General features: G+C 41.1%; 1 protein-coding gene across 3 annotated transcripts in view; it reads left to right on the forward strand.

Annotated features, from left to right (window-relative positions):
* Positions 1–27,235, forward strand: part of Stk38 (serine/threonine kinase 38) — a 40,326-nt gene that overhangs the window by 7,851 nt on the left and 5,240 nt on the right. For 2 of the 3 annotated variants that reach the window (XM_008840075.3, XM_008840074.3), the window contains exons 3-10: positions 2,903–2,954; positions 3,951–4,073; positions 6,544–6,627; positions 11,953–12,076; positions 14,411–14,565; positions 20,829–20,931; positions 22,639–22,700; positions 26,850–26,967. In XM_008840075.3, coding sequence (XP_008838297.1) covers positions 2,903–2,954; positions 3,951–4,073; positions 6,544–6,627; positions 11,953–12,076; positions 14,411–14,565; positions 20,829–20,931; positions 22,639–22,700; positions 26,850–26,967 — 821 coding nt within the window. The remainder of the gene's footprint in view (positions 1–2,902; positions 2,955–3,950; positions 4,074–6,543; positions 6,628–11,952; positions 12,077–14,410; positions 14,566–20,828; positions 20,932–22,638; positions 22,701–26,849; positions 26,968–27,235) is intronic. The other variant, XM_008840076.3, reaches the window with a different exon arrangement.

Raw genomic sequence — 27,235 nt, forward strand, 5'->3', positions numbered from 1 at the left:
TTTTTTTTAGTCTTTTTAAAAATTTTTAATAACTACATGATTAGAAGAAGCATTTCACTACAGCTTTAACATATTCAGTAACACACTCCAGAGCAAGAGTACATCTCTTTCACAAGTGGCTGCAAGTTTCTAGGTTCATAGTTGAATTAATACAGTTATACAATATTGAACTCAGTATAAGCCCTGTAAGACATAAAATTGAATGAGTTTTTAACCTTTAAAAAAGATCTCCATTTCATTTTAGAATATATTGCTCCTTGCAGAAAGGCTCATTGTTTTTGCTACTAACACTGAGATGTTGGCATATGCATCTCTAATCTGTATGTATTTGATTATTACTAGCAAGCCCAGCTTTTTAAATTAAGTTAAATTTTATTATTATTTCTTGAGACAGGGTCTCCCTGCAGCCCCAGCTGGCCTGGAACTCACAGAGATCCACCTGCCTCTGCCTTCCAAGTGCTGGGATTAAAGGCATGCGCCACCACGACTGGCTTATTTTATTTTTTATTTTTTTCAAGTCCAGCTTTGTAAAGGTTTTCTTCATCATTTTTATTTTATGTATATGAGTGTTTTGCCTACATGAAGGCAAGCGTACCATGTGTATGCAGTACCTAAAGAGGCCAGAAGAAGGCATCAGATCCCCTGGAACTGAAAGTTATAGATGGTTCTTAGCTGCCATATGGGTATGTGGGTGCTGGGAACTGGACATGGGTCTTCTGCAGAAGCAGGCAGTGCTCTTAATTACTGAGCCATCTCTCCAGCCCTTAGATTGATTTTTTTTTTAACTTCTTAAAAAAATTTATTAATTTTTTTTTTCCCTGTGTATGCGTGTATTGCCTACATGTAGGTAAGTGCACCTGTGTCCTGTAATGCCTGTGGAGGTCAGAAGTGGTGGTCGGATCCCTGGGACTGTAGTTACAGACAGTTGTTAGCTGCCATGTGGGTGCTGGGATTCAAATCTGGGTCTTCTGCAAGAATAACCAGTGTTCTTAACAACTGAACCATCTCTCCAGCCCCTGATTTTTAAATATTAACCTATTCCTGCATTCCTGGGATATGACTCTTAGTCACATTGTGTTATCCATTTTCTATGTGGCTGGATTTCCTTCCTTCCTTCCTTCCTTCCTTCCTTCCTTCCTTCCTTCCTTCCTTCCTTCCTTCCTTCCTTTTTCTTTTTTGGTCTCTTAAGGTTCTCCCTGTAGCCACAGAGTCTGGAACTCTGTGTAGACCAGGCTGGCCTTGAACTCACAGAGATGTGTCTGTTTCTGCCTCCTGAGTGCTGGGATTAAAGGCGTGTGCCACCACACCGGGTTTATAGTTTTGTTAGGTTCTATTAGTTTATTTATTTATTTATTTAAATATTTTATTTATTATTTTTATTTTATGTGCTTGACTGGTATACAGAGACCTGTGCAGAAATTACATACTATCCCTTTAGACAGATTTTTGTTACACTTTGCCTGTTGATGGAATGGTTTCATTTATAAAGTTTTATACATCAGTTCTATTAGTTTAATCAAATCATTATGCAGCTGTAGTTAAAAAATATCCTTGGGGGCTGGTGAGATAACTCAGCGGTTAAGAACACTGGTTGTTCTTGCAGAAGACCCGGGTTCGAATCTCAGCGCTCATATGACAGCTAACAAATGTCTGTAACTCCAGTCCCAGGGGATCCGACAGCCTCTTCTGACCTCCGAGGGCATTTCATGACACGGGTGCACTTACCTACATGCAGGCAATTCACACATACACATAAAATAAAAATAATAATGAAAAATATATATCCTTGGGTGGATTCTGGGGTTATAGCTCAGTGGTAAAATACTCTGATCTTCTAACACCAAAAAGATGAAAATAATTTCTTAGATGCAGTTTCTGTGGGTTATTTTGGAAACAGGGTCTGTTGTAGCCCAGGCTGGCCTTGAATTTACTATGTAGCTGAGGCTGACCTTGAACTCCTATTCCTCTTACTTTCACCTATCAAATGCTGGGCTAACAGGTATGTGCCACCATTCCTGGTTTCTTTGTTGCATTAGCATATTATACAGTCTTTTTCAAAATACAGATTTAACCAGTTGACATGCCAAGGAGGATGGGGGATGTCACAAAGTCCCACCTCAAGATGAAAAACTGCAGGCAATCAGTGGAATCTGAGGGAGGGAAAATCAGTTTTCTCCAGGGACTAGCTCCCTGAGAGGTTATCTAATCCCAAATGGGCAGCCCTATATACAGGTACACATGAGTACCACTAAATGGACTTTGTGTGTGTGTGTGTGTGTGTGTTCATAAATGTGCGTATGAATATGTAACAAGGAAGAGGACAAGCAATTGAGAAGGCATTGGGGGGACATGGGAGGAATTGATGGGGGACTGGGAGGGATGGAAATAATGCAAAGACAATGCTCATGTATGAAGTTCTCAGAAATAAATAAAAATTACAGATATAACAAAGAATGGAAATTTTACTTGTCTTAGAAATTAGATTAGCCAGGTGTGGTAGCACACGCCTTTAATCCCAGCACTTGGGAGGCAGAGGCAGGCAGATCTCTGTGAGTTCAAGGCCAGCCTGGTCTACATAGTGAGCTCCAGGACAATTGGGGCTACAGGGAGACCCTGTCTCAAAAAGACAAAAAAAAAAAAAAAAAAAAAAAAAAAAAAAAAAAAAAAAAAAGAAAAGAAGTTTCATGTGTGTGTGGGCGAGGGTAGGTAGGTAGGTAGGTCAGAGGAGAGGACAACTTTCGGGAGTCAGTTCTCATATTATGTGGGTCCCAGGGGTCAAACTCGAGTCATCATGCTTGGTGACAAGCTCCTTAACCTGCTGAACTATTTTACTAGCCCTGATTTTATTCATATAGGATTATCAAATTTCAAGTGTTAAAATATCTTTTCTTGTTTATTTTAGACAAAAGAAGTTAGAAAAAGTGATGGAAGAAGAAGGCCTAAAAGATGAAGAGGTAATTACTGTTGGGAACTTTTTTTCTTCAAGTCCCAGCATGGAAGGTTGTGTTTCATTCATCAAGTTTGCTTGGTGCCCATGGGAAGGCTTTGGCTCAGTGACAGGAACTTGAGAGATGGCATGCTTTTATTCATGCAGAGGGAGAAGTTAATTAGATACCCCAGAGAGGAAGACTTCTCTAGTCACAGTTATAACAATCAATTAGCTATAGAATTCTAAGAAAAAAAAAAAGTGAAACCATTAAAATCAGACTAAAGTTTAAAAGAGGAAGGCAAGCATTCTTATCTGCTCACTGACTCGATATGGTAATTCATTCTGGTACTTAGGGATGAGGCAGGAGGATCACTACAAGTCTGAGGTTAGCTGTGGACTACAGAGTGAGACCCTGTCTATAAATGAAAGAATAAAATAAAATAAATGAATAAATAAGTAAATTCACTAACAAGGCTCCATAGAAGTAAGGTAAATTTCTGAAGCCATCATCAAAGCAAAGCACCTATCTCAAGTCAGCCTTTCTGCACACTGCCCACAGGTATGGTAGAGGAAAATACAACTAAGTAACCATGCAGGTACTTAAACAGCATTGTAGATGCCTTCAGAATAGGAGTGAATCACAGAACCCAGGACAGTAGGAAAAAAATTCCCAGAGGGATACAGAAAAACACACTTTTACCTAAAAAGGGTTCAAGGAAAATGTTGAATTTTTAAAAAAAAAATTTCTCTTCATTAGAAATGTTAGAATAGTGGATTACCAAAGTACATTAGTCAGTTCTGAGAGGAGGCACACCCCCCCTTCAGTATGGCTTGCTCGTGATGTCTGACTGGGGAAGGGGAAAGGAAGTGTTTAAGGCCTCTTCTGTGGTGCTGTCGAACGTGAGAAGGCTGAGCCTAGACTAGTGTGGTCCTGCTATCTAGCTGGGCACCACAACTGGGACTTTGTTGTAGAGTCTGAGAATTTCAACTTTCCTTTTCCTTCTCTTTATTTAAACATTAGAAAAGACTCAGGAGATCTGCACATGCTCGGAAGGAAACAGAGTTTCTTCGCTTAAAGAGAACAAGACTTGGATTGGAAGATTTTGAGTCCTTAAAAGTCATAGGCCGAGGAGCATTTGGTGAGGTAAAATCACAGCTAGTTCTCAAATTAAAAAAAAAAAAAAATGCAGGGTGTGGTGGTGCCCACCTTTGATCCCAGCACTCAGGAGGCAGTGGCAAGAGGAGGAGCTCAGTGAGATTGACGCCTGTCTGCTCTACATAGTGAGTTTCCGGGTCAGCTAGGTCTACAGGAAAAACAAATCACTAAATGTCAAAGCTTCTAATGTCATGAGTTCCTGATTGTTGATTGAGCTGAAATATGAGGGGTTAGTTAGATAAGCATGGAAGCCCCTCATTCTCACTGTCTTTCTTTCTCCATGATTCATTCCTCAGATTTCTTCTCTGTTTTAACAGAGATGACATTGGCATCTTCCCCCCTTTTTTGGAGAGAGGGAGAGGGGACAGGGTCTCACTATGTAGCCCAGGTTGGCATCAACATATGTCTCAGCTCCCTCAGAATGTTAGTATTACAGGCTTGTGCTACCATGCTCAGCTCCTGAGCTCTTGAACTCAATTCTTTTAAGACAGGGTTTTGCTATGTAGCTCTGGCTGACTTGGAACTCACTACATAGACCAAGTTGGCCTGGAACTCATAGAGATCTGCCTGCCTCTGCCTTCCAAGTGCTGGGATTAAAGGACTGTACTACCACATTTTGAGGAACTCAGTATCTATTGTTTACTCAGTGCTTCTCCTAATAACCCATTTATAGATGGTGAGATTAAGGCTCTGAAGATGTGTAACTTTGAAGGTATATAAGCACAGTTCTTCAGCACTGGCACCAGATGTTGGGCCCAAGTCTTCCTGATTTAGTACCATTGCTTTTCCTAATACCACAGTGTGCCAAGAGGAAACTGATAAGCACTTCTCCATCCTTTTAGTCATTCTCACTAGATTCTTAGAGCTCTAAAACTTGGCTTGGTGTACATGCATATAATCTTAGTACTCCAGAGCCTGAGGCAGAAGGATCACAAGTTCAAGCCAGCATAAAAGCATAAGTTAGCTAGCAGGAGCTTGTCTAAAAAAAAAAGATGGACCTTTGGTTAGTAGTAGAGAAAGGTGCTTATAGCTTGGCCTAGCTGTTTTTATTTTTTGTGGTTGTAGGGGTTGAACCTAAGCCAGCACTCTACCATTCAGCTAAATCCCAAATCCCTGGCCCGGTTATTCTTACAAAGTAATCCTGCTTGAAGAGCAATCTCTTGGGGAAAATTTGAATGAACCCCACGCAAGGTCATAATAGAAAACACCCCAAATGGACCACCTACTAATGCAGTAATGATATGGTCTTTGTATAGAAGGAGCAGACATTTAGTTTGTATATCGTTTGTATAAAAACTAGTGCTCTGGAGCTGGAGAGCTGGCTTAGTGGTAAAGAGCACTGCCTACTCTTGCAGAGGACCTGGATTCAATTCCCAGTACCCACATGGTCTCTAACAACCATCCTAACTCCAGTTCCAGGAAGTCCTGACACCCTCTTTTGGCCTCCATGAGCATTCTGCTAAATGGCTACATCTACATACATGCAAGCAATATACTCACACACATAAAATAAAAATAATAAAATATTAAAATAAATAAAATATTTGAAGTATAAATAAATAAATAAATAAATAAATAAATAAAAACTAGTGCTCAGGGGATATGTGAGTACTATCCCAAAGACACAGGTGAAGGACAAAACTGATGTTTGAGTTGAGAATTCCATTTGGCCCATTGAGAACGGGAAAGTGCTCTTAAAAGTGCTTCTTTGGTTGGCCAGGCGTGGTGGTGCATGCCTTTAGTCTCAGCACTCTGGAGGCAGAGGCAGGAGGATTTCTGTGAGTTCAAGGCCAGCATGGTCTACATAGTGAGTTCCTCGGGCTACAGGGAGACCCTGTCTCAAAAGGACAAAAAAAAAAAAAAAAAAATTTCAGGGAAGAAGGAAAATGGGACTTGATAGAAAAAATATGAAGAAGGATGTAGGAAAATGTATTTATCTTGGGGAGAAGGGGAGGATGTGCAAGAACTTGCCAAAAGTTTTTCTTTTGTTTACTAGACCATTTTCTTTTCTTTTTGGTCTTTCTGAGACAGAGTCTCCCTGTAGCCCCAGCTGCCCTGGAATGCACAGAGATCTGCCTGCCTCTGCCTCCCAAGTGCTGGGATTAAAGGTGTGTACCACCATGCCTGGCATATATACTTGGTCTTTCTAAGCTGACTGGGTAGTATTTGTTAGGAGTTTAACTAGTTCTTAATTTTGAAATAAGAGACTTTAAATTAGATTAGTATATTCAACTAGGGAGCCAACACTGGTCAAATTTGTAGTAGTTGAAGATCTTTCCAGCATTGGCATGGCTATGTAATATATTGATTTGTAACATTAAAAAGCATTTTCTGTTTTGTTATTAGTAATTGCTTATATTTGCTGGGTTTGGTCTCTACCATGGGGGTGGGGGACTTGCTAGAGCCCATGAAAGAACTTGGCAGTGTGAACTCTTGGCATTTCCTTTTCACTTTTTAGGTGCGGCTTGTTCAGAAGAAAGATACAGGGCATGTGTATGCAATGAAAATCCTCCGCAAAGCAGACATGCTTGAGAAGGAGCAGGTAAAGTTCAGTGGGAGCCATGTTACTAGTCAGGTTGGGAAGTTTTGTCTCCTAAAATTATTCATTTTGCTTAATAGTAGTGTTAATTTTATTACACTTTGTTTTAGTTAGCTCTTTTGTATATGATTTATACATATACTACTACTTTGGCTTATGTGGTCTTTTTTTTTTTTTTTTTTTTTTTTTTGAGACAGGGTCTCCCTGTAGCCCCAGCTGAACTCACTATGTAAACCAGGCTGGCCTTGAACCCACAGAGATTGGCCTACCTCTGCCTCTCAAGTGCTGGGATTAAAGTTGTGCGCCACCACGCCCGGCTTATGTGTGGTCTTTTAGAAATGAACCTGTTAGAGAAGCAGCTGCTTTGTGAGTCTCCCAGTTGATCACAGATGCCCTATCATGGTTTCCATGCTCCTTGGATTAGGAGTTAGGATTTAGATGTGTCTGAATATGCTGCTGCTTTTGTTTTGTTTTTGTTTTTTGAGACAGGGTCTCACTGGCCTGGAACTTGTCACGTAGATTGTCCCAGGCTGGCCTCCATCTCCGCCTGCCTCTGCCTCCTGAGTGCTGGGATTAAAGTCTTATGCCACCACACTGACTGAATATTCTTCATTTTTATACCTAAACCAAAGTTGGGTCTTCTGAGTAGCTCATCAATACCTAATGGAAGACCAGCCTTCTAATTTCTGAATGAATTTGGAAGATAAAATGCAAAAGATGGAGCAGAAGGGGATTAAGGGTGATTTTCCCTTAATGGTTAGGAGCACTTTCTAGGGACTTGGAATGTAGCTCAGAGGTAGACTGCTTGCCTAGGATGTGCAAGGCCCTGGGTACTATCCCAAATAAACACCTCCTCTCCCAAATAAAAGAACCATAGCCCACTCTGTCAGTAGGTCTGACATACATATTTAGTGTGAATTTAATAAGATTTAAGTATTGGGAGTGCTGGCTGGAGAAATTGCTCAATGGTTAAGAGCACTGACTGCTCTTGCAGAAGACCCAGGTTCAATTCCCAGCACCTACATGATGGCTAATGACCATCCGTAATTCCAGCTCCAGGGAATCCTACATCCTCTTTTGACCTCCATGGGCATTGCATGACATGGGTGCACTTACACATGCAGGCAATACACTCATACACATAAAATAAAAATATTTTTTAAAAAGATTTAAGTATTGGGCAGTTTATGTTTTATAAGCAAGCATGTAGGCCTTTTGCCAATCTGTTTTAGTTTAGCTGGTTGCCTCAGAACGCATAGCAGTGGATGATGCTGGGAATGTCCTGTGTAAGGTCAAAGGGGGAGTTCTGCATTTGGAGTCCAATAGCAAGGATAGAGACTGACCCCACACTAGCATCATCTGCCACCTGAGTGGAAGTATAACCAGGAGCCCTCTCTTCATTCATTTAGGTTCCACCTCAAAATTTAGTATTTTCATTTTCATGTTACTCATAAGCCTTGGATTCTCAGGAATTTTTATTGAAAGCATCAAATCTTCAGATACTATAGTTTAAGCTAGCACCAACTTATGCAGAATGCAAGATGGCTCAGTGGGTAAAGACACCTACTACCAAATCTGACAACCTGAGTTCGATCCCTTGGAAAGCACATGGTGAAAGGAGAGAACTCACCCTTGTAAGTTGTTCTCTGATTTCCGCTTGTGCCTCAGGGACAGGTATGCTTACATATACACACATACACACATACATACAAAATGTAAAAAGTTAGAAAAAAGTTACGAAGATGTAATGATTTTGTTACTAACTCCACATAGCCTGTGCCATGTGTCCAACCTACTAACAGGTAATCCAAATATAGGTCATAAATCTTTTCTCAAATATTAAGCTTTCTTCAAGATTAATATCTACATTTTTTTCCAAATGAAAATAAATGTCCATTACAATTAGGATTTTTAAATAACGCATTAACGAATACATTAAATGGCACATTAACTTAATTTCTCAGGGCACTTTAGTTGATGAACTCAGTTCCCTCCTTTGATCTCAGTGTGTGGCCAACTAAAAGCCCTGAAGGAGAATTCAGTGGGTTTGTGCTGGGTGAGAGTTAGAAGTAGATGGGTACAAATCTACCATCATTTGAGGGTAGAACTGCTGTTGTTTAGATTGAGAGTTTAACTTTTCATGGTTTCAGGTGCTTTGTCCAAAAGAACAAAATGAGTTTTGCAAATTTTTTTACTTTTATTGAACTGAGCAGGAATTAGATCCACGTATTGGAAGTTTAGGTTACTCTGCCCCACCAGATGGGCATTTCTGATGCCTGCAAGAAAATTTAAAAGACAAGACACCAGTTTTCAGCTGGGGTCAGATGTTTCTCTTCTGTGCACTTGTGATGCCAGTTGCTGCTGCTCTTATCTCTGCTTCCTCAGTGCCTTAGCTCTTTGTGGAATAGGAAAGAAGTCCTTTTGATGTGAGCTGTACTTCTGGCTCTTTCCTTCCTTTCCCTGTATTTGACTCACTCTACTTCTTTTTTTTTTTTTTTTTTTTTTTTTTTTTTTTTGTCTTTTTGAGACAGGGTGTCCCTGTAGCCCCAGCTGTCCTGGAACTCACTATGTAGACCAGGCTGGCCTTGAACTCAAGAGATCCACCTGCCTCTGCCTCTTGAGTGCTGGTTCAAGAGGCCTGTGCCACCTTGCTATCTCTATTTTTATTGTAAATTTTTAGCTGCCTTTTTAGCCTCAGGAGAGGACAGGTAAGCTCCCAGTGTCTGTAGCTTTTCCTTTCCTTGACTAACAGCAAATGTTAGTCAACCTTCTGTCCTCCAAGGTGAGTGACAAGTGCTAATACTAGTGCCCTCTTTTTTCTGGATCCTTGCAGCAGGTAGAGACCCAGAGGGACACATGAAGGTTGTAGTCTTAGTGTCTCATGGTGACAAGGTGGCTGTGACTGCAGGGCTGCAGGTTAACAAGCAGCATTAATTTTCTACAAGCTTTGCTTTGCATTAAGGCAGGTAAAGGCAGATGCTTGTTTTGTGATGTCACCACACTGAGCCTCACCACTCCTCTTGTACATTTTTCTCACTTATGTACTATAAATACATATAAAAGCCAAGATCTTCACGTATTGAAACTATTCAGGAATTTTCCAAAGAACAATCTTAGCAGAGACTAAAAACTCAAATATGGCCGGGCGTGGTAGCGCAGGCCTTTAGTCCCAGCACTTGGGAGGCAGAGGCAGGTGGATCTCTGGGAGTTCAAGGCCAGCCTGGTCTACATAGTGAGTTTCGGGTCAGCTGAAGCTACAGAGAGAGCCCCTGTCTCAAAAAACAACAACAAAAAAAAACAAAAAAACCCTCAAATATGTAAATTCTGATGCCTCCAGGCCCCACAAAACTGCAAAAACAGGTAGCTTAGATGCAGGTTAGGACAGAGGGTAGGATGCTTCCAAATAAGAGTAATGGAAGGGCACCTGGTCCTGGTGAAGAGTCCAAATAGAACATGTGGTGCATTGACCATTGTATTAAATGAACACAACCACCACAGTGAAATTACAACAGAAGCGCCAGTTTGTGAACCTTCAAACATCTTTTACTTTGGAACATATTATAAAAACTTAAGACCTGTATGTAACATGAGACCAAAACCTTGATTAGAGGCCTAGACTGGGTCTTAACGAACTTAGACTTAATTTAAACCATGTTTGGGTCTTGTGACACTTAAAGAAGGGAGGGGTGTGATTTGATAATATGAAACAATGTTTTGATTACTATTTTGAATTTTAACTAATGTAAATTTGGTATCATCCTTTTTGAGACAGGATCTTTTTTAAAAATTTTATTTTTATTTTTTATGTTTATGTGTGTATTGCCTGCATGTAGGTAAGTGCACCGTGTCGTGCGGAGGTCAGAAGAGGCTGTCGGATCTCCTGGGACTGGAGTTACAGACAGTTGTCAGCTGTCATGTGGGTGCTGGGATTCGAACCTAGGTCTTCTGCAAGAACAACCAGTGTTCTTAACCACTGAGCCATCTTTCCAACCCCTGAGACAGGGTCTTGTGTAGCCAAGGCTGGCCTCAAACTTACTCTATATCAGAAGATGGACGATAATGTTGAGCCCCTGATCCTCCTGCCTCCACCTCACCTGGAATTACAAGCCCAGGATCAAACCCGGGACTTCATGCATGCTAGACAAGTACTCTACCAACCGAGCTATAGCCCCAGCTTATAAAAGCATTATTCTAACAAAATAATATTACCAGTTCTCCCAAACCTCCTATAGCTTGGTCTCTTTGGCCAGATATTGAAATATTGCAGTAAAAGTAGAAAACTGAAAACGTCACTGTTTTATTTGTTTATTTATTTAAAATATTTTTTAAAATTATTTTTGTTTTATGTGTATGTGTGTATTGCCTGCATGTAGGTAAGTGCAACTGTGTCATGCAATGCCTGCCGAGGTCAGAAGAGGCTGTTGGATCCCCTGGGACTGGAGTTACAGACAGTTAGTTGTTAGTTGCCATGTGGGTGCTGGAATTTGAACCTGGGTTTTCTGCCAGAACAACCAGTGTTCTTAACCATTGAGCCATCTCTCCAGCCCCCTTATTTATTTATATTTTTTATTTTTGTCTTTTTGAGACAGGGTCTCCCTGTAGCCCCAGCTGGCCTGGAACTCACTATGTAGACCAGGCTGGTCTTGAACTGACAGAGATCTACCTGCTTCTGCCTCCCAAGTGTTGGGATTAAAGGTGTGTACCACCACACCCAGCCCAATGTCACTGTTTTAAGTCTATAACTCAGGTGTTTAGGTGTTTTGTTTTGTGGTTTGTTGTTGTTGTTGTGTGTGTGTTTTGGTCTTTTTGAGACAGGGTCTCCCTGTAGCCCCAGCTGACCTGGAACTTGCTGTGTAGACCAGGCTGGCCTTGACCTAGGAGATACACCTGCCTCTGCCTCTGGAGTCCTGAGATTAAAGGCATGTGTCATCACACCAGCACACCATGCCGGCTGGGGGTATAGCTCAAAGGTCATCCTTGGCCAGCATGGCATACATGAGACCCTGCCTCAAAACAAAGATCATTAGAACAAAATGTGTACAAAAGAGTTAATTTTAACTAATTGGAGGTTTAATTCATAGCACTGTTAAAGTTGCTGTTTGCATTAAACCATTCATTGTGGCTTTCTTTTTTTAAAGCCTTATCACTTGTTTTCATCACTGAATTCCTACAAGTCAGATGTCAATTTTGAGTTAGTCTGGTTGGTCTAAGCAGACCTTTTGTCTCATCACAACTAAATACTCAGAACAGTATTTAAATTGTTTAAACAAATAGACAATTTACTAAAGCAGAGCAAGGCTTGTCATTAATCAAATCATGTACCTCCAGGTTGGCCACATTCGTGCGGAGCGTGACATTCTAGTGGAGGCAGACAGTTTGTGGGTTGTGAAAATGTTCTATAGTTTTCAGGATAAGCTAAACCTCTACCTAATCATGGAGTTCCTGCCTGGAGGTAATTACCTAACAATGAAAGGTCATTTTTCCTTTTCGTTCTGTGGTTTCTCTCTGTCATCAGCAGTTAACCCTCCTTTCTACTTTTAACTGTGCTCCCACGATTGCTTTCTGTATCTTTTTAGGTCTATAAAGGAGGTCAGTAACCTGTCTTGTGCTGGGTGCCTTTCCACAGTCTTAGAATCCTTCATCCATTGTCATGGTTTCAGATGGACAGCTCTTTTTTCTTTTTTTCCTTTTAAAATGTGTAGGAATAAACCAGGGTGCCTGCCTGCTTTACTCCAGTGGGAATCATGTATAATAAGTTATCCAGCTGGCAAAACTGAAGCTATAGAAGTCTTAGTTTCAATGTTTCTAGTTTCTTTTTCTATTATTTATTAGTAAAGACCTATATTAATATCCAGAATCCAGTTTTCATTCCTGAGACTGTAAGGTTTACTACATATATAGCATGTACATCTAGGACAGGTACAGAGTAAACCCAGAATAGAGTGCCCCATCTGTTTTGGGGAGCATAGCTTGTTTCCCAGTGAACATATGAACTCTGAGCAAACTCTTGTGGAGAAAGACAAGAGATGCTTTTTACTTTTTGTTTTTAGCAAAGTAAATGTAATTGTGGCAATGTAATTGTGGCATAATGTATTGATTGATCTTGTGACATCCCTTAGTTTAGATCCAGAGTCATCAATAATTTTTAGTAGCAATTGATCAGTGTTACAGTAGTAACATTATAGTTGTCTGGCAGAATGAGGAGAGGTGCCTTTTTTCTTAACATTTATATGCCAGTTCTTAAATAGTAAGTAGCCTGGTGGTCCAGCTTGTTGGACATGTGTCTTCTCAGCCCTTGCTACACCTCTTTCCTTTAGCTTTTAATTTCTCCTGGACTCAGCCCTTTGCACTCAGTGGTTTTGGCCTGCAGAGCCTTTGACTAGCTGGCCTAAGTGCTCCCATCATCTGGGCAAACCTACGTAGGTGAGGCCTTCACTGCTCTCCTGGACCATGAGTGAAGGCCACACTGTGACTTAGGGATGGCCTGATGCACTGCCCCCAGTCTCGGTGTGCTTCTTGATTGAGTGCTGTCAGGAGTGCTGAGGAGTCATAGTTTTCAAGTCTTGGGCTAAGAAGAGCATTTAATTAATGATTTTATTTTTTTATTTTTTTGGTCTTTTTGAGACAGGGTTTCCCTGTAGCCCCAGCTGCCCTGGAACTCACTATGTAGACCAGGCTGGCCTTGAACTCACAGAGATCCGTCTGCCTCTGCCTCCTGGGTGCGCCACCATGCCTGGCTAATGATTTAATTTTTTTTGTCCAAGGGAAAAATTATTTTCTTCAATAATACAAAAAAAAGTTATGAAATGAAATTCGGAAAGCAGCATGATAGTCTTAAATGAGAGGTTTCTTTCTTTTTTGTAAGTGGCTTTCTCAACCTTCCTATTTTTCTTTCCTTTTAGCTATATATATACATATTTTCTTTGCTTTTGTCTAATTCCTGAATTTTAAGATATTTTAATTATTTTTCTATTGTTTAATGATGATGGTATTAAGCTTTAAATTTTCACCTTGTAAAACACCAGGAGTGTATTATTTAACATAAAGGATAATGATGTATATTCAGATACCTCTAATAAGATTAGAAAGAGGACCCTGGTGCTCTTAAGAGGTGCCAGGCAGTTGTCACACAGTTCACTGTAATACAGTGTTCTTGCCTTTTGCTGACTGACGCGTGGCTTCCCACAGTCCACTTTTCCACTGGTTTGCCTCCCTGTGTTTCATGAATAGAAGTTGGAAAGCTTGTTGTTTTAAGTCTCCCAAAATATTTACATTTTATTTGGCATTTCCTTCTCTAATAGTAGCAATCCAACCTATGTGGAATTGCCCTTTGCCCTAGACATAGAGAAGCTTGCAGATATTTCTGCAACAGTGAAAGTGAAGTTGGTTTTTCCCCCAGCCCAGAAAATTATTCCAAGCAAAATTTACTTTGAAAAAACTTAAATGTGGGAGAAATTATCATTTTCTCTTGAGTAAAACATAAATCATAGCATAGTGATCAGTGTCACCTACTTAGGTATGAAATGCTTTTTTTCCTCTGTGGTTGTGATTTTCACCCTTTAAGTATTAGAAACTATTTGCTGCTTAAGTTAGTAAGGTGGGCCAGTCCTGCGACACAGCACAGTTCTGTTTAGTTGGCTTATGTTGGCATAGAATGAAGACATATCTGGAAACTGGTTCTTATGTTTTGTCTTTGTGTGTGTGTGTGTGTGCGTGCGTGCGTGCGTGCGTGCGTGCGTGTGTGTGTGTGTGTGTGTGTGGTGGCTTTGTATCTTTCTGCTTCCAGGGGACATGATGACCTTGTTGATGAAAAAAGACACTCTGACGGAAGAGGAGACACAGTTTTACATAGCAGAAACAGTATTAGCCATAGACTCCATTCACCAGCTTGGGTTCATCCACAGAGATATCAAACCAGACAATCTTCTCTTGGACAGCAAGGTATGTGAGGGCTTAGCAGCAGGAGTAGTGAGCTTGCTGCGACACCTGTGTACTTGCAGTGGCGACATATGGGAGCCATGAGCCACCTTGTATGTTTCTCTCTCTCTCTTTTTCTTTCTTTCTTTTTTTTTTTTTGAGACAGGGAGTTATTATGTAGCCTCTCCTAGCCTAGAACTTACTATGTAGACCAGGCTGGCCTTGATCCCATAGAAATCTCTCTATCTCAGCTTCCGGAGTTGCTGGGATTAAAGGCATGCACCACCACACCAACCTGTCTTTCTCTTTTTTTATAGGTACGTTTTCTGTCACTTTCTGACTTCCTATCTCTGAAATGATTATGATTCTATAATTTAATTGAAACTTCCTCTGAAAACTATAGACTAATGGGCTGAGGAGATGGTTTGGTGGGTAAGAGTGGTTATTGTGCAAGCATGAAGACCTGAGTTCAGATCCCTAACACCCACATAAAAAGCTGGGTGTGCTCACACCTGTCTGTATGCCTATACCTGCCTGTAACCCCAGTACTAGGTGGGGTAGGTGGGGTAGAGGTAGTGGTGGAGGAGCTCAAAACTCCATAAGAAACCCTGTCTTAAGGGAATAAGGCAGAGGTCAATAGAAGAGGACACTCCACATCCTCCTTTGGCCCCTATTCATGTACACACAGGTGCATATACCTCCCCCAACACACAAAATAAATAGATGTAATAAAAATTTTTTTTAACAGAGAAGTCAGGTGTGGTGACACATGCCAGTAATTCCATTACTTGGGAGGCAGCAAGAGGAAGATTAAAGTTTTTAAAAATATTTGTTTTCTTTTTTTCTGTGTATGAGTATATTGCCTGCATGTATATAAGTGCACCCGTGTCGGGCAGTGCCTGAGGAGGTCAGAAGAAGGTGTCAGATTCCCTGAAACTGGGATTACAGACAGTTGTTAGCCACCATGTGGTGGGAATCAAACCTGGGTCATCTGTAAGAGCAGTCAGTGCTCTTAACTGCTGAGCTATCTTCCCAGCCTTGAGGATTGAAGTTTTTACTTTTTTTTTTTTTTGTTTTTTTGGTTTTTTTGGAAAAGGATTCCCCTTTAGTCCCAGATGTCCTGGAAATCCCTGTGTAGACCAGGCCAGCCTTGAACTCCAAAAGATCCGCCTGCCTCTGCCTCCCAAGTGCTGGGATTAAAGGTGTGTACCACCACGCCCAGTTGAGGATTGAAGTTTTAAATCTAGCCAGGATTATCTAGGAAGACTGTTTGAAAACTGAAACACAAATCACAAAAATAAGTCTTCCAAATCATCAGGAGCAAAATCAGTTTTCTAATAAAGCAAAGATAATCATCTTTTCTTAGCATATAATTAACTATACTGTTAATGCATCAGCTATTCGACCCCTTCTGTTAGGCAGCCTCAGCAGGTAATGAAGAATCAGGAAGTAAGGCAGCAATAGCAAAGGCCTGTCATAAAGTCCAGGCTCCTAATCATCTTTTGTAAAGAAGAGCCCTACCTGGCTCTGTAATAGTCTGCTTATATTTATCTTTACATACACATATATGCCTTACTCCTAAATTCATAGTAAATGGGAATCACTGTGCTGCTAATTGGACTTTGTGTTGCCTTGGGAAATCCAAATCTCTTTATTACCTGGGTTTACTGTTCTCATCTGGGTAGCAGACATACTGATATAGAAAAGCTCTGAAGTCCCCTTAGTCTAAAATTCTTGCCGGGTATGATAGCACATGCCTTTGATCCCAGCACCTGGGAGGCAGAGGCAGGTGGATCTCTGTTGAGTTCAAGGCTAGCCTGGTCTACATAGCAGGTTCTAGGCCAGCTGGGGCTCTAGGGAGACCCTGTCTTTAAAAAAGACAAAAATAGGGGCTGGAGAGATGGCTCAGTGGTTAAGAACACTGGTTGGTCTTGCAGAAGACTGGGGTTCAAATCCTAGCACCCACGTGGCAGCTAACAGTTGTCCATAACTCCAGTTCCAGGGGATCTGACGGCCTCTTCTGTCCTCGATGGGCATTACATGACACGAGTGCACTTACCTACATGCAGGCAATACACACATACACATAAAAATAATAAATAAAATATTATTAAAAATAAAGACAAAATAATACAATTCTAGAATGTTATGTTCTATTATGCAGAATTTTTGTCTCTACTGAAAGTGTCTTCTAAGTTGAAAAGTAAATTTAATTCCTAGTGTTTTTCCTCCTTACTGCCTTTTGATAACTTGCTAACTGACTTTGAAAGACTTGAAGATTCTTATCTTTGGAAACCTTTATCTGTCTGTGTCAAGAGGGTAAGAAACTTGTCAGATAATGTTCTGTTTAGCAGTTTTTTTTTCTGTAAGAATAACCCTATATGAATAGAGGGGTACAAGTGAGGGTCATGGTTGCATATGGTTCTAATTCAGTAAAAATGCCAGAATGAAACTCATTATTTTATACGTAATAAAAAGGGAAGAGGGGCTGGAGAGATGGCTCAGCAGTTAAGAGCACTGGCTGCTCTTGCAGAGGACCCGGGTTCCTAGCCTCCATATGGGGGCTCACAACTGTCAATCAATGAAAAAGAATAACCTCATATAATAGAAAATTAGAACAATATACAGTTGTAAAGAAAAATAGTTTAAAAATTCCATAATTGAGAGATTACCACAGTTTCTGTTTTTATAACTTCGATAACTTTTCTTTCTGTTTACAATTTATATAAAGTTAGTACTCTAAAAAAATAAGCAACCTGACATTATTCTTTTAAAATAGTTATTTAGGAAACCTTTTTTGAAGACAGTCGTGTTACGTAGCCAAGGCTGATCTCACAGTCTTCCTTCCTCATCTTTCTGAGTGCTGGGATTACAGCTACCACACCTGGCTGCTGTTTATTCATAATAGAAATAATAGGGTCTCACTGTGCAGCCCTGGCTGGCCTGGAACTCACTTTGTAGACCAGGCTGGCCTGGAACTCACAGAGATTCCCCCACCCCGCTTCCTGAGTGCTGGGATTAAAGGCGTGTTCCACCAAGTCTGTTTTGAAACAGGGTCTCTGCTGAACCTGGAACCTGCCAATTCAGTGAGATTGGATAGCCAATGTGAGTCTCTGGGATCCACATGTCTCCTTCCCCCAGTGCAGGGGATACAAATCGTGCCTCCATGCCAGAGTTTTCGATGGGTGGTAGAGATTCAAATTTAGGTCCCCATGCTTTCATGGTAGTCACTTTACCAAGTGAGCTATTTTCCCAGCTTAAGGCACTGCTTTTCAATGCATCTCCTTTCCTGTAGATGTCCAGGCAGAACATATAGCCTTGAGAAGTAGAAATGAAACTCTGTTCTTTGTCTTGCTGACAAGTTATTTGCTAATCTAAAAAAAGGAAAAAAAAAAAAAAAAGTGAGCTCAAAACTGTCCTTGTTCAGCAGTTTGCCTTGCTCACACACACACACACACACACACACACACACACACACACACGTACGTTTGCCTTGCTAAAACACATACACATACACACACACGCACGGGACACACCTAATACGGTTTCCTTGAAACACAATATGCTTTAGCAGTATATGCTAAAGCCTGAGGATATTGTGAAGGAAGGCTATGTCATGCAGAGACCATGGGCATTGAGCCATTTACCCTTGACCACACCCTCTTCAGGTTGTGTGACTATGAGCGAGCGGTGATCTTGAGCATCAAGATTCCTTCTTCTGTTTTGGTTTAACTTCCCCATCTTCAAACTGTACCATCCTTTACTACTACCAGGCATTATGTTAGGAGCCTTACATGCACTAATTCTCATTTCTGACAGAAGGGTATCATTAGCTGCTTTTTCCAGATGAATTAAATGGGGTTCAGATAGATAAAGTAATCCTGGTTTTGGGACAAAACAGGTTGATTTTGGCTTTGGTTCTGCCATTACACCAGCAAGCTATCTAATGAATGAATTGGTGGCCTGTGGCTTAAGAGTGACAAGTGAGACTAGGCATGGTGGTGCATGTCTTTAATTCCAGCACTCAGGAGATAGAGGAAGAGGAATCTCTGATAAGTGTGAGGGGATGTGGATGACGGCTCGGTTGATAGAGTGCCATCTGTCTAGCATGTAGGAAGCCCTGGAATCAATTCTTAGCATAAACTGGATGTTGTAGCACAAGATTGGAATTCTAATATTCAGAAGGCAGACATCAAAAATTCAAGGTCAGCCTGGTTTACGTAGGGAGACCTGTCTAAAGAAGGAGAAGGAGGGGGAGGGGGAAGGAGGGAGAGGAAAGAGGAAAGAAAGAGAAAAAGAGTTTGTTTTGAATTGAGAATTGTATTCAAGTAGGTGGCCAAAGCTGAAACATTAAAAATAAGAGCCAAGTAGTACATGATAGCAGTCCTAGCTGAGGCAGAAGGGTCACTTGCGCCTGAGCCCAGGTCTAGGAATTTGAGACTAGTTTAGGAGGCAACACAGCAAGATCCCAACTCTCCCAACAAAAGTTAAAATGAGAAAACACAAGGTACTGATGATGGTGACTGGCTCATAGAAAGTGAATTTTCCACCGGGCATGGTGGCACATGCTTTTAATCCCAGCACTTGGGATGCAGAGGCAGGTGGATCTCTGAGTTCAATGCCAGCCTAGTCTACATAGTTCCAGGCCACCTGGGGCTACAGGGAGACCTTGTCTCAAAAAAGAAAATGAATTTTCCTTTAGGGAAATGATAATCCAGAGACTTCTGATCACAGTACTATCTGGTAACACTTTTTTCAGTGCTGCGATCAAATACAGTGTTTCATGCATGCTAGACAAGTGCTTTATCACTGAGATGCATGCCTAGACCTCACAACATTTATTAAGAGCTGTGCAAGGAACTTTATTCCCTTCAGTTTGGGTTTTTGTTTGTTTGTTTGTTTTTCTTTTAGGTAGTTTACTACTTAGAATATGTACCAGTGAAGTATTTCAAGGGGAGAAGAATCAATTTGTTGACTTTTTAGTTAACAGTCATTTGTTAAGTCATTGGTATTAGTACAATTAAGGCTGGGGAAACAGCCCCTCTCTCTCATAGGGCACTTATAATCCATGTTATATGAAAACAGAGAATGTAAAATGGCATAGGGATCCAGTATTAAGGAATGGTTGAGTAAATAATGAACTTAATGAATATGATTATTATGTAGACCTTAAAAATGTCAGTACCTCTCCTTCCCTAACACACATACATGCTCCCATGCTCCTCTCTCTCATGCAAAACAAACACATACAAAAAAGTAATTCAGTATGGTGGGGCATGCCTTTAATCCCAGCACTTGAGGGGAGGCAGAGGCAGATGGATCTCTGTGAGTTCGAGACAAGCCTGGCCTACCTAGTGAGTTCCAGACCATCCAGGACTACATAGTAAGACCCTGTTTCCAGAAAAAAGGGAAGAAATCAGTAATTTTTGGTTGTTAATTGTATCTCACGTATCCCTGGCTGGTTTGGAGGTCACTGTGTAGAACAGGCTGGCTTCAAACTCATAGAAATTCACTTGCCTCTGCCTCCCACTTGCCTTTAATTCCAAGTGTTAGGATTATAGGCATGCAGTACTCAGTTTATGCCGGACTGGAGATAGAACATAGAGCCTCAACCATGGTTGGCAAGCACTCTATCCGGTGAGATATATCCCTAGCCCCCAAAATTGATAATGTTAGCTGAAGGTCTAGTTTACTGTAGAGTTCTTGTCTAGCATGTGTAAAGCTGAGACTTTAACACACACACACACATACACACACACAGGAATCTTGAAAACCATATATAGAAGCTGAGGAATATTTTATTATATTTATTCATTAAAGAAGTAGCAAAATCATCTCCAGTTGCTATAGACGGTTCAACTATTGTTTAAATTTTGTATTGCATTTATTTATGGAGGTGGATGTATGTGCCACAGTATGCACGTGGAGGTCAAAAGACAGCTTGCAGGAGTCGATTCTCCTTGTGTCATGTAGAATCTGGGACTTGGGCTCTGCTCATCAGGCTTGGCAGCAAGCACCTTTGCCTGCTGAACCATCTCACTGACCCTCAACTATTTTTAAAAAGTCTATATTTGCACCAAAGATACTATGGAAAATTTTTTTAAAAAAATCATATAGTAGGATTTGTAGTACTCATTTGAAAGTTTGTTATTACATATTTTTCCCTGTAGAAAAGGATTAGGGGAGAAGTATATGTTGACTAGAGGTGTCATGGCTTTGGGAAGGTGCAGAAGAGGACATTCTGCTCTGTGTTAAGAATGTTCATCACTGTTTCTTCTTCCCAACAGGGCCATGTGAAACTTTCTGACTTTGGCCTTTGCACAGGCCTGAAAAAAGCACACAGGACAGAATTCTATAGGAATCTGAACCACAGCCTCCCCAGTGATTTCAGTAAGTGTTAGCAGCCTTGATCCTTTGCTGGGTATGTAGGAGCTGTTTCCCTGGTAACCAAACTGTTCGGGACACAAATAATACTTTTCCACATTGTCTGTGTAGTGTCTGACTTGGCAAGCTGAGTGTTTCCAAGGGTAGGCAGATGTTGCTAGCTTTGTTTAGAGGTCCCTCCAGAAGGTGCTGGACATGAACATGGGGTAGACAAGCAAAGTAATAGAAGATGTCTGGGAATGGCTCCAGACCTCTGGGAATGGTTCCAGACTGGATTTGTTCTAGCTGTTTCTTTCTGTGTGTCAGAGAGAAATGTATGAGGGTTACGTTTACTTGAGTGCTATCAAAGCATTGAAGATTATGTAGTAGGGATGGATGTGGTAACCTAGGCCTTTAATTCCAGCATTTGGGAGGCAGAGGCAGGTAGATCTCTGAGTTTCAGGCCAGCCTTGGCTATATAGTCCCCATCTCAAAAAAAAAAAAAAAAAAGATTATGTAATAAAATTACAGTTCAGGGCTGGGAAGAGAATGCATGTAAAAAGCCAGGCATGGTTTTAATCCCAGCACTGGGAAAGTGAAGACAGGAGGATCCCTCGGGCTAGTTCTAGAACAGTGAGAAGTTCTGCCTCAAAAGAGAGAGAGAGAGAGGGGCTGGAGAGATGGCTCAGCGGTTAAGAACACTGACTGCTCTTGCAGAGAACCTGGGTTTGATTCCCAGCACCACATGGCGGCTACAAACCATCCTTAACTCCAGTTCCAGGGGAATCCGACGGCCCTCTTCTGACCTACGTGGCATTGCATGACACGGGCGCACTTACATACATGCAGGCAATATACTCATACACATAAAATAAAAAAAAATATTTAAAAATATTCGAGAGAGAGAGGGAGAGAGATGTAGAGGTAGGTGATACCTAGGAATGGCACCTGAGGTCCTTTAGCCTCCACACTCGCACATGCACCTATGTATACATGAACAAACAGAAATTACAGTTCATCATAGAAAATGCTTGTCTAGCATATAGTGAACCTAACCTAGTAATGTAAAATACAAAACAAAATGAAAAACATAAATTTATAGTTGACATATAGTTGAGCTTCATCCCTTGTACTTCTGATTAAGGCCTGTTTGTGACCTTTTTGGCTACATAATCCACATAAAAATTGTATTCATGAGCCAGATGTGGTTGCACGTCTTTAATCCCAGCACTTGGGAGGCAGAGGCAGCTGGATCTCTGTGAGTTTGAGGCCAGCCTGGTCTACATAGTGAGTTCCAGGACAGCTGGGGCTGTCTCAAAAAGACCAAAAAAATTTTATTCTAGGTAAACTATAGTTTGAAATATGGAGAAGAAAATAGTATTTTTAAAGCCAAAAAAATTATTTTTCTATAACCCCTACTCTAATTTTTTGAGTTTATGTTTTAGAGCCCCTGGTTTGGGATCTTGAACCTGCTGAGAAATGAGTCACCCAGACTTGCTTTTGAGACAGGGTCTCCCCGTAGCCCCAGCTGGCCTAGAGCTCACTATATAGACCAGGCTGGCCTCGATCTCTCCAGCTCTACCTACCTTTGCCTCCCCAGTTGCTGTAATTAAAGGCATGCGCTGCCATACCCAGCCTCACCTAGAGTTTTTGATTGTTGGGTAGGTAACACCCCCCAAAGTAGTAAATATTTTTTTCTGAACTTTGATTAGAGCTTGTTTTCTCTACTTCTAGCTTTCCAGAACATGAATTCCAAAAGGAAAGCAGAAACCTGGAAAAGAAACAGACGTCAGCTAGTGAGTAACATCTGTGGCTTCTGAAGTGCTAAAACCAGTCCAAGTTTAAAAATGGGCATAAGTGGACTGTGAATGTGACTCAGTAGTAGAGTGCTTGCCTAGCATGCACAAAACCCTGGTCCAGTCCCCAGTCCCCCCCTCCCAAGCATATAAATTTATAGTCAGTAAATATTTAAAGATTTCCTTTCCTTAAAGAATACCTTACGTTGAACTTTGAGATTCTTTTTAATTTTGGCCGCAAGTTTTAGGCATTTGGGAAGTTTGAGGGTAGTCATGCCTGGTCCTCACCCACACAGATTCAAATTGAGTCAGGCTGGAGTATAGTCTGGGTGTCTAAGGTTTAAAGCACTCAGGGTAATTCTGCTGTGCAGTTAATATTGAGATCCTCCACTGAAAAAACATCTTAAATGATAGATACTGCTTTGCTGAAAAACTGATGTTTTGTATTTTAGACACTAACACTGGCACTGTAAGTACTCCAAGAACATTTCAAAAAGTGTGCCAAGACTAGGTGTGGCGTACACCTGTAATCCCAGCATTTGGGAGGTGGAGGCAGGAGGATCAGCAGTTCAAGGCCAGTTCAGTTAACTACATACCTAAGAAGACCTGGGGGTTGGGAGGAGTATGTGTTATGGTGAGTGTGGAGGTTAGAGGAAAACTGAGTGGGATTCAGTTCTTTCCTTCTACCATGTGAGTCCTGGGAATCGAATTCAGGTCAACAGTCTTCATGCTCAGCACTTTTACCTGCTGAGCTATCTCACCAGCTCTGCTATTTTGTTTTTTAGTTGACTTTTGTTTATTCATTCAATCTTTTTTCATTACTTTAATAATTATACTTGTATGTATATGATATATTTGGTTTGTCTTAAATATTGCTTCATTTGAAAAGCTATAATGGGCTGGGCGTGGTAGTGCACACCTTTAATCTCAGTACTCTGGAGGCAGAGGCAGGTGGATCTCTGTGAGATTGAGGCCTGCCTGGACTACATAATTCCAGATCAGTTGGGGGCTACAGGGAGACCCTGTCCTAAAAGACCAAAAAAAAGAAAAGCCATAATTAGAAGTTTCACCAGGTGTGATAGTACATACCCACATGATGAGACCCTATCAAAAAAAAAAAAATTCAGGCTGAGAGAAGATATTTGCCATGTTGTTACGGATTAATAAATGTTCTGAGTTCATAGAGGGTTCCTATGAATCAGTAAGAAAAAAGTACAACAGTAGAAAAGTGAGTAAAGGACCTAAAAAGAAATTCACAAAAGAGAAGGCAACTGGGATGGTCGATTCTCATGTGAAATGTGCTCAGGCTTACCAGCAATAAGGAAATGTAAACTGAGAGCTCTCATTTCATGTTCATCAAGTTGATAGCATTTGGAAACCTGGCCATGCCGAGTATTGCTAAGAACCCCAGGGGCTCATCACTATTGGGCTAGTTTAGATAGGAACAGCCACCATGGAGGACAGCAGTTGAAGACAGCTCATTAAATTGAAGTGTTCATAACTCAAGACCCTGTAAGATTCCTACAATATGCAGTCCATGACACCAGAGAAATTCTGCACAGTACTCAAGGAAAATATTACAAAAATGCTTAAGCGGGGCTGGAGAGATGGCTCAGTGGTTAAGAACACTGGCTGTTCTTGCAGAAGACCCAGGTTTGAATCCCAGCACCCACATGGCAGCTAACAACTGTCTGTAATTCCAGTTCCAGGGGATCCAACAGCCTCTTCTATCTTCTGTGGGCATTGCACAACACGGGTGAACTTACCTACATGCAGGCAATACACGCATACACATAAAAAAAATATAAAAAAAAAACAAAAAATGCTTAAGTATTGCCATAGTAAACATTGGAAGCTGCACAGTTCCGTTTATAGAAGAAAGGATAAAAACTGTTATGATTTATGTATATAACATGAGAATTCTAGAGAGATGCCTGTACTAGATGTGAAAAAATATCTCAGAACAATATTGAATAAACAAAGTGAGTTCTTACATTGACAAATAAAGCAGTATCAAATGCTTTATTACATGTTTAAAAATACAAAAAGTAATATATAGTTTATGAGTATATCAATACAGAACAGCTATCTCCAGCTTCCAAATACTTTTTACCTCACTAGGCAGGCAGAAAGTACTGAAAATAGAACTTTGTTTCCAGAGTTTTGTTTCTTTTTAAAAAGCCAAATTATTGGGGGCTGTAGCTCAGTGACAGAGCACTTGCCTAGTATGTACAAGGCCCTAGGTTCAATCCTCAACCTGGTGAAAAAACAAAACACAATTAAGATATATAAGACAGATTGGTTTGAAAAAATTTAAGGGGGCTGGAGAGATGGCTCAGCAGTTAAGAACACTGGTTGTGTGTGTTCTTGCAGAAGACCTGGGTTCGAATCCTAGCACCCACATGGTAGCTAACAACTGTCTTAACTCCAGTTCTAGGGGATCCGACAGCCTCTTCTGTCCTCCACGGGCATTGCATGACACGGGTATACTTACCTATATGCAGGCAATACACCCATACACATAAAAAAAAATTAAGATTTATTTTTATGTATGCATCTGTGTGTGTGTGCCACATGTGTACAGGTGCCCACAGAGACCTTCAGAAGGACATCAGATCCCCCTGGAGGTGGAGTTACAGGTGGTTTCGAGTGCCTGACATAGGTGCTAGTAGGTGCTAGAACCAAAGTGGGGTCCTTTGGAAGAGCAGCAAGTGCTTTTAGCCACTGAACGATATCTCTACCCTCTTATTTTTTTTAAATTCAATCTTTACTTGCTCTGTGTGTGTGTGTGTGTGTGTGTGTGTGTGTGTGTGTGTGTGTATGAGAGAGAGAGACAGACAGAGAATGAGGGTGTGTGGAGGGTAGAGGACAAATTTGTGGAGCTGGTGCTCTCCTTCCACCTTTACGTGGGTTTCACAGAGTGAGCTTGGGTTACCAGGTTTGCATAGCAAGTGCCTTTACCTGCAGAGCTATCTCACTGGCCCAAATATAGGAGATTATTAAGAGTATTAAGCTCTAATATATCTTCACTGCTTCTGTTTCTCTGTGTTTTATGTTTCATAATATTAAAGAGAATAGATCTGATTTTTTTTTTTTTTCTGTCTTTTTGAGACAGGGTCTCCCTGTAGCCCCAGCTGGCCTGAACTCCCTGTGTAGACCAGGCTGGTCTTGAACTCATAGAGATCTGCCTACCTTTGCCTCCCGAGTTGCTGGATTAAAGGCGTGTGCCACCACACCCAGCATATCTGTAACTTTTATTTTAAGTTACACATGCAAAACCCTGAGTGGAAGACTTGCACTCTGCTTCCTCCTTGCTTTTTGCAGTCCTAGTATAGTAGAGCAAAATAATTGGATTTTGGAAAATAGTCGTCTAGTCGTATTCATAGAAATGGCTTGAGTTTAGGAAGCAGACATCTGTATATATGTAGCCAATAGGATGGGTCTTTAGATTTTAATAATAGAACTCCCCTTTGTGATTTTTCTCAAGCCATAGACTGTGGTGGAAAGAGGGATGAGCTGCAGCAAGACTTAATCTCCAAGCTGGGCTCTGTCCATTAACTAGTTCTGAGGTTTTAGATGTCAGATTTTACCTACGGCGTTGGGCTAGTGAGCTCTTCCTTACAGAAGTCTTGACTCATTCGTTGAGTATAGAACCTGGTATTTCATGGGTGCTCAGTCAATGGTGGTATGGGCTTTGGGTATAATTAGGGTCTTTTGCCACATTAACAAAGCTTTAATGTGGGCTGGAGAGGTGGATTAGCAGTTAAGAGCACTGACTGCTCTTGCAGAACACTGAGGTTTGAATCCCAGCACCCATATGGCAGTTAACAACTGTCTGAAACTGCAGTTCCAGAGGATCCGATGCCCTCTTCTGACCTCTTTGGGCATTGCACAACACTTACATGCGTACATACAAGCAATAGGCTCATACACATAAAAATAACAAATAAATAAAAATTAAACAAAGCTTTATTGTTTATTTGGAAAGGGCTGTGGTGATCAGAGTTGCATGCAGTTCCTGGGCCGTTGTGCTTGTTTAGTTTGAGGGCGCTCCTGGTGGTGCTTGAGGCCTTTGGTCTCTGGAATAGCATTCTGAGCTCGGGTGCTTGCTCCTGGCCAGGCCTTCCTAACATGTGGTACATTTTTCAGGCCTTCTCTACAGTAGGGACACCTGACTACATTGCTCCTGAGGTGTTCATGCAGACTGGATACAACAAGCTCTGCGATTGGTGGTCACTTGGGGTGATCATGTATGAGATGCTTATCGGTGAGTTGCAGGGTTTTTTTTTTTTTTTTTTTTTTTTTTTTTTGTGCACTCAAGAAAGACTTCTACATTAATGTTAGACTGTTTCCCCTGGAGGCAACCTAGGCTCTGTCCTTACTTGCCTTTCAAAGTGAAGTTTTCCTAGATAGACAACTTTTTCAATCAGATGTATCCCACTGTAATCATAGGCTCCCTGGCATCTGTGCTGTCTTTGCTAATCGTTTGTTTTTTCATTTCTTCTGTGCTTTCATTCTCTCCATCTGGCAGCTCT

Source organism: Nannospalax galili, unplaced genomic scaffold (genome assembly GCF_000622305.1).
Source record: "Nannospalax galili isolate Female #2095 unplaced genomic scaffold, S.galili_v1.0 scaffold538, whole genome shotgun sequence".
Taxonomy (NCBI): domain Eukaryota; kingdom Metazoa; phylum Chordata; class Mammalia; order Rodentia; family Spalacidae; genus Nannospalax; species Nannospalax galili.